The sequence below is a fragment of the Gymnoscopelus braueri genome (genome assembly GCF_963280865.1).
Source record: "Gymnoscopelus braueri genome assembly, chromosome: 6".
Classification (NCBI taxonomy): domain Eukaryota; kingdom Metazoa; phylum Chordata; class Actinopteri; order Myctophiformes; family Myctophidae; genus Gymnoscopelus; species Gymnoscopelus braueri.
Window position 1 is genome coordinate 21,110,539 of NC_137607.1, and position 8,465 is coordinate 21,119,003.

Here is an 8,465-nt window from a genome sequence, read left to right on the forward strand (position 1 = left end):
CAAGGCACCAAGGCAGAACTGCCAGTCAAAGTGTGTCTGGCCAATCACAGTGTGTCCTCGTCAGACATACCTTAATGTGGTCGTGAGGGCTATTTGGGGGCCAGTTGGGGACAGATCAGACAAATAATTTAGGCAGCCACTGTATAAACATAATAGTTTATATGACACGTATGCGTCTAGTCTCCAGTGCTGAATGACGTCTGGGGATGTGAATGCAAAGTAATACAACAGTACTACACAGTTCTAAAAAGCATGAGGAAAATAAATTCCACATTCTTAAATGTTTTTAGCCCTGCTAGCTGCAGTGGTCAGGCCACTTTGGTCCCAAACAAGATATCTGGAAAACTACTGGTTGGATTGCAATGATATTTGTTATTGTTATGTATACCTTCATGCTCCCCAGAGGATGCACCCTACTGATTTTAGTGACCCTCTTAGGCCACAATTTTCACTTCGAGACAATATACCTAAAAATCTTACGGGCGGATTTATTTATTTATTTATTCACCCCATCAGCACAGGGGACTGGATGGCAATGTCAGTTGGCTCAAACCACTTTAGTCTGGTTGGGTGTAAGTAGCAATCAAATGATCACTTTTCATTAGAGCAGTTCACTCTGCTCAGTCCAAGGGCGTACTGGTACTTTGTATAGTGTCATGGAAGAAAAGCCTTGGAAACCTAATTTCTCCCAAGAGCAAACTGATGCCCTTCTGAGGGAGGTTCAAATTGTCAAATAACAAATCTATGGTACCACAAACAGACAGCCAAGAGTACAATTAACTTGGAAAGAAATGCAGACAATACATCTGGCACTGATCCTATGAGAAGTGTTTGTCAGTGCATAAAGCCCAGTTCATAAGACCAATTCATATTCGTAAAATAAACTATGTGGACTGACACAAAAAATGCTGCTGCATGGATCAAGAGATCGTCAGTTGTATCTAAGCTAATAATCATATCAAGTTGAATCATGGTCTTTTGCACCTACTCTTAATCAGAATGTCCAGAGTGCACTCTGAGAGGGCGATGCTCTGAATAAACCATTAGGAATTCTGATCATGATCTGAATTTAGGAGCAGGACATTTTGGTGACAGAGTGCACTCTGTCACCTGGAGTGTCAATTTATGAACATACCCTGGCCTAGACTCAATATTGCCTTGAATGAATGTGTTCTTTAAAAAACATATCCTCTTTAAGGGTGATGTGTAAACACAAAAAATGCCATACCCACCCTCTCAGATTACTCATTAGTCATTTCTTTCAGCACATACGCAAGTGTCTGCAGATTTATTTTTTGTTATCCCAAGACACTGGCTTGATGCTGTATTGATTACAGTGTTGGTCTTTGACCTTGACAAATGATATGTTATATGATATGAATGCAACTAGTGTGTTATGTGCATACTTTGTGATCTCGAACATTATAAATGACCAATTTGAAATCATGCATAACTTAAGCAAATGCAATGTGAAGAAAGTGAATGTGAAGAACAAAAGATTAAAGTACTGAATGCCAATGCCTTTAATTAGGCAATGCATAGACACGAGTGAGTGCTATACTTTGACATTTTTAGCACTGCCATGAGGCACAACGGCTTCAATCCCACTGAGCATTATTCGGGCTCTTAGACTTCTAAAATACGTCTAAACGGCTAGGCTAAAACCGGGATATAACTGGTCTAAAAGTGAAAGTTTTTTCAACGGCTATAGGCTTAACCTAGACGTTAAAACAACGTCATTTCAACGGCTATATATAGACGGTCTATATATACTGTAGATGCTTAAAAAACAGCTAATCAACATCTAGGGCAGGTTAAGCCTAGCCGTAGATTTAAAAAAAAAACTTTTACACCAGTTATAAGACGTCTAATAGCCGACTATGTCTCACTGGGATGTGCTACACTCTCTCAGGTCCATCTACCAGAAGATTCGTGAGTATGAGGTGCTGGACAAGAGGAAGACTGTGACAGCTCTGAAGGCAGGAGAGGACAGAGCCATACTGCTAGGTCTCAGCATGGTGCTCATCTCCGTCATGATGTACTTTGTTCTGGGAATCACCGTACTACGGTCGTACTCTGACAGGTAAGCCTGAGTTTTATACTTAGCTCTTTAAGACCGGGAACGCATCTGTGTGTCATTTTTTTATTTCTTTGGCTATTCAAACATAGCAGATATACAAGCTCAAAGCGCGGCACCAAGTGCCGTGCTATGAGCTTGTAGATCTGCTATTTTTGAAAAATCATGAAAATGTGTGCAAATCTTTTAATATATATGTTTTTAAAGCGAACATTTTTTACTCAAATCTTTGCTTCTGGGTGATTCTACAAATGTCTTCTAAATCCTAACAGTTTCTTTTTGTTTTAAACGTATATGTTGCTATATATATCAGTGGTTCTCAAACTTTTTCATGTCAAGGACCACCAAAATTATATGTATTTGGCCAAGGACCCCCATCTGAAAATGTTTTGTTCCAGGGACCCCCAGAAGCAAAGATTTGAGTTAAAAATGTAAATATATATATATTCAAAGATTTGCACATATATTCAAAAAAATTCAAAAATAGCTTGTAGATCTGCTATTTCTTTTATAGCCCAAAGAAATCAAAAAATGACACCGATTCTTCCCCGGTCTAAATGGCATAACATGCACAAGATCAAATGCCATATGGGCACAATCATATGGCACTGATCATGACAGAAAAACAGAACATTACGCCACTGAGCAAAACATGCAGTGTAAGCAGACCAAATCTTCTCTCCAGTGTGTGGACAGAGGAGACTAGCTGTACGGTTCTGAATTCCACCATCGTGTGGGATGTGAACTGCTCATACAGCTGTGGTGCCGAGTGCTGGAAGAACTCCCGCTACCCTTGTCTTCAGGTGTACGTTAGCTTGAACTCCTCGGGCAAGGTGGTCCGACTGTCGCACAACGAGGAAACACAAGACAGCAGCATGGAGGTATACAGAAGTGATTTGGAATGTGTAATAAGAGTACCGCACTTTTCACATTGTATCCTTACGTGCATATATAGGGCAGTTCATTTATGATTTAAACTGTAATGGTTCGTCTGAGTGCAAATCTCTGCTAAGGAGGCATGCTGTAGACCAGTGGTTCTCAACCAGAGTGGTCCAGGGACCACCAGTGGTCCTTGAGGGGGTTCCAGGGGGTCCCCAGCAAAAGGTGTTGATACATTTTCACCCCTTTATCCATAGTGGATACGTTGGCTATTCAAAAATAGCAGATCTACAAGCTCACAGCACGTCACTTCGTGCCGCTGCCAGCTTGTAGATCTGCTATTTTTTTTTTTTTTTTAACTTAAAGGTGTAATGACATTCACTTTTACACCACATTCAAAGTCTTTGTCCTGGTCCTTCAAAAGTGTACAAAAGGTTTTAAGTGAAAATTCAATTCCAGTGATCCGTGGCAGGTGTTTTTCTCTCACATTTCTAAAGCCTTTTCAACTGCAATGAAAAAATAAATCTTTGCCTGCGGGTGTCGCTGGTGAGGGATTTTGCCTGTCAATCATCGCCTCTGCTCCGCCCCCCCCAAAGGAAAGGATAGGGGAGGGGAGGGGCGAGGAGGAGAGTGGGCGGGATTAATCGACTGTGACCTCACTGTCGAAGGGCCAAGCTCAGATTACTTTTCAGCCTAGTTATTCAGAAAACCCCAGACCACAGAAAATCCACTGAATGTTCTAAGTTCAGGTTTTTTGGGTGTAATTGAGGTCATAAAACCCCAAATAAAACATTGAAAATAAAAAAAGTGAAAATGAATGTCATGATACCTTTAAATTTTTATCCCGCGATTTTGTAACCCTATTTTTTACACCCAGATAGATCTGCTATTTTTGAACATTTTCAAAAGAAGTGTTTGAAGAATTTTGTATAATTTCGCTTTTTTTAAATACACAAATCTTCTCTTCTGGGGGTCCCTGGCAAAACAACTTTTTCAGGTGGGGGTCTGCGGCCAAATGTATATCAATTTAGGGGTCCTTGGCATGAAAAAGGTTGAAAACCACTGCTGTAGACTACTGCACGTCCCTCCATCTTTCTGTCAGTCTCTAGGGCATGTGATGGTTTGGAGTTCTGTGCGTGTATGAAAAGGCATGTGTTATGGGGGGAAGGGATACAGCATATTAAGCGTTATTATCATAACATCATTACGGTGCAACCAGAGTAGACTGGCTATATGTAGACAAAGCTTTGAAGAGCGAACGCATCTAAAAGTAGCGTGGCATGTTGTCATCACTAGGACAAACATGATGTTACAATGTTTATAGCCCAAAGGCCATAGTCCAGACATTCATGAAGCATATAGGGGTCGGTGCAGACTAAAAAAGCAGACCTCAGCATATGTATACGTCCACCTGGGCATGTCCACATCGAGCTCAATTATTGTGACCATGCGTTCAGATATGCAGTCTCTGAAACTTGGTAAATGGAATGAGCTTTGTATGATTTAACTTACGTGTGCCCTCGAAATACTAACCTGTGCCCTCGAAATACTAACTCATGCCCTCAAATTAACTAACTTGTGTGCACAAGATAGTATTTGGAGGGCACGAGTTAGTATTTGTGGGGCACGAGTACAAAGGACCCCAATGGAAACAAGCCATAGTGCTTTCTTGGGTTTAAAATCCTCTGAACAGACCTTGTATTGAACTGTACTTCCCCGTGCTTGTCTTTGCAAACTGTTAAGTAATCAATCAATCATTTCTGGTGGCAAGCTAGAAGACTTGTCTAGGTCCAGTTGCAAATTGCAGACAGGTGCTCTTTTATGGCGGTTTTGAAGGAGGGTAGGGAGTTGCACTTTTTGATGCCACTTTGATGTCCCTTTTTAGGGTGTCTCTAACTCTTTCGAAGTAGTTTGACAGGTACATGGGCACTGATCCCTGAGGATTTAGAAAACATTTTTAGAATCAGCCTCAGGTCTTAATGGGTTAATGACTCTGAAGTGCCATGGTGCATGCATATTCAAAATGACTTTGGATGAATGTTCCAGCTAGTGTCCTCAGTGCATTCCTACTGACCAATGGGGAGATCCTGCCCAAAACTCTTGTTCTTTGGTTGACTCTCTTGATGACTTTTGTTAAAAAAAAATCACTGGGAAGATTGTTAACCCAGATGAGATCACATTGTGTTACCCACTCTGACCGTAAAGTCTGTGGCCTTTCTGAGGTTAATTTTGGACCCTAAAAGAATGGATTAAGTTTTGCCCAGGTGTAATGACGGTTTGTTATCAGCGAGCCATGTGCAGATTTTTCCGAGCTTGGAGCTTTGTTCTTGTCCGAGACCAAGGCTACATCCACACGGAGACGATTTTAGGTGAAAGTTTTTAATCGTTTGCACGTTTTGGCCACACGGAGTAAGTGTACTTAGTTACTTTCCGCTTAGTTACTTTCACGTGCATATAAATGAGCCATGCGGTCTTATAAGAATGAAAACAAACGCCTTGCTGTTGGCCATGGATCACATGACGGTCGTCTGTTACGACGATCATGGATGAACTTCAACCTGGTGTTTGCACTTTCTCCATTTATAACCCGTTCATCTACATAAACGTTCATATTTCTAATATAAAGTGCTGACCCCATGGCCACGGATGTTACAATTATGTATGGGCCCCATAAGTACACCTATCTTCCGTATTGTTCAATAAAAATCATTTTAATCCGATTGGTGGCCATTGACTTCGAATTTTCTCCATTGACTTTCATTTACGCGACCCTACCGGTTGGGAGGAGTATTGCACTCTAATACATTATAACTCTATGAGAAAATGGCTGCCGATCGGATTAAAATGCTTTTTATTGAACAATACGGAAGATACAGGTACTTATACCCACTCGAAGTGAATTTTAACATCCATGGCCATGAGTTAAGCACTTTATATTTGAAATCTGAACGTTTATGTAGATGTACGGGTTGTAAATAGAGAAAGTACAAACACCAGGTTGAATTCAGCCAGGACGCTATAGTGACAACGGTCGCAACGTAGCTGATGCTCAGCATCTCGACTATAGTCGACCAGTGGGTCAAATTCATTTGGGTGGAAGAAGTACTCGGATATTTTACTTAAGTAAAAGTAGCAATACCACAATATAAAAATACTCTGTTACAAGTAAAAGGCCTGTGCTCAAAATGTTACTTGAGTTCAATCAAAGTAAAAGTACAAAAGTATTGGCATCAAAATATACTTAAAGTACTGAAATGTTTGAAAATAGCTGATCTACAAGCTCACAATGCGTCGCGATGCGCGTTGTGAGCTTGTGGATCGGCTATTTTTAAATAGTCTATGTAAAATAGGGCAAATAAATAAATATAAATGTTTTATAATGTCATGATTATATCTGCAAAGTCACTAGTAGTAGTTGTTCTGTGTGAACTGGAAAGTGGGATTGCCAATTCCTGGTGTCAATTATGTTTGTATCACTACCAGTCAGTAAAAGGTATGAATCAGCCGTAATGCAGCCTTCACAAGAGGACATTATAGCTAATGCAAGGTTTGGACAATAGGTCAGTTTACAGTAGGCTTGTCTCTAAATAGACATACTGTAGCGATCTTTATAACCTTCACAAGGATACGCCCCTTGAGATGCAGCATCTCGTTTTCAAGGGGGCCCTCAAGGGGGTTCTAATTAGAACACGACTTCACAAAAACAATGTTGGTGTGACTAAGAGATTTGCTGAAAAATATATATTACATGCATACATTCTCAACAACAATGCAACTTTGATGAGCTAGCATTTTCAGTCTCGAGCCTTGGCTTGTGCCGGCGAATCAAAAGCCTGCTATTGACTAGTGCCGGTACCTTCTATGAGCCGGAGATAAGACACAAGACACACAGGCAAATTCATCACAAAGACGGGGCTGAATGCAATATCTATAAATACTCTCTAAAAGGGACTAGACGGCATCGCTCTGTGTTAATAAACAATGTTTTTCTCATTGAATGGGTAGATGAGACTAATGATAACTTATTTTTGTTTAATGTTAATGCCCGTTTTATTGGATTTTAATTGTTAATTTACACATCATTACCTTCTAATGGCTTCAGATTACTCTCCACCATATAGTTTGTGATTCTCCGGGGGACTCTAGAGCAGGTCTACTTTTCCAAATGTGTTCAAAGATTGCCATACTGTATAAAAAAATGAATCGAGGTTCAGGATGGAATGTACCAACAAAGCTAGATGGTGCTGCCCATACTATATGGCATTGGTTCTCAAAGTGAGGTCCGGGGACCCCCGGGGGTCACAATCATTTTAACCACTTTAACCATATTTTATACTTTTGCTATTCAAAAATGGCTGATATACAAGCTCATAGCGCGGCACTTGTCCTTGACATGAACCGGTACACAACTTTCTCCCCTTCTTGTTCCCCTCCCACAGTGCTTCTTCATCCCAAAGTGCCGTAAGGACTACGCGGCCACACACACCATGGTCCAGAACATATCTGCACGTCTCACGACTCAACAAATAGTTCCGTGTTTTGTGGACCCCGGATGCCACGTGGAGAGCGCCATCTTGACACAGATCTACGGCCAGGTCGCCGTCTTCAACTCCCTCTTCTGGCCCACCAGCACCTTGATTGGTGGATTCGTTATCATTGCCTTGGTTAAGTTGACCCAGTACCTGTCAATCATGTGCGAGCAGCTGAGCCGCATCAAGAGGTGAAGGAAGGGCTGCAGTTTCACAATGTCACCGGAAAGACAAAGTGACAAAACTTTCTGGTGCGGCTACAGCTTTATTGTTCTGATACGAGAAGGGAGGGACCCTTCATACTGGAACACTGAGACTCGTCTCAATGACCATATAAAAACACTATAACAGAGAGACAGCTAAATAAAGTAAAAGTAATGTAAATGTAATTGTCAGTGATGACTGACACCAGTGAAGGCTATTGGTAGGATTTAGTAATAGTATTAAAGACAATTGCAACAACAAAGGATTCGTTGTCACAGCTTTTGTACAAATGAGACATGCTGTACAACAGTACACCTGCACTGGGTTACACACTGTAAGGTACGATGACTCTGTAGCTATTTATGGTCATTGTTTCTTATACAGTTGTCTCTTAAATGGGTCACAAGTTCTCGATGTTCGACATATAACAAATAGAATGTTGTTATGATGTGTGGTGATTTAGACCCGAGCTGGGATCGAACCCCAGTCTCCCACTCGGCAAACCGACGCACAACCTAACCGTGGCAATAGAGCTGAGCCCGATTGGCAGAGTTGTTGTGGCCGGGTTTTGTCCGGGGCATCACATCTACCACCTCAGTTTTTGGGAGCGCCTCCTCGCTCTCCACATTATACGCTACGCCGGTTACGATACGCTCAACGACGCACGACTTTCATGTCCCTCACGTGTGAACCTCCTCCATGTCCTGCCGACTACGCCAGATGTAATGATTTAGACCCGAACTGGGATCGAACCCCAGTCTCCCACTCGGCAAACC

The 8,465-nt window shown here is 41.5% G+C and overlaps 1 protein-coding gene across 1 annotated transcript in view; it reads left to right on the plus strand.

The window, feature by feature from the left end:
* The window catches only part of s100p (S100 calcium binding protein P), a 28,917-nt gene extending 21,014 nt beyond the window's left edge, over window positions 1–7,903 (plus strand). The window contains exons 3-5 of the mRNA XM_080430845.1: window positions 1,913–2,083; window positions 2,763–2,958; window positions 7,396–7,903. Coding sequence (XP_080286971.1) covers window positions 1,913–2,083; window positions 2,763–2,958; window positions 7,396–7,680 — 652 coding nt within the window. The 3' untranslated portion in view covers window positions 7,681–7,903. The remainder of the gene's footprint in view (window positions 1–1,912; window positions 2,084–2,762; window positions 2,959–7,395) is intronic.
* Window positions 7,904–8,465: the final 562 nt, after the last annotated feature.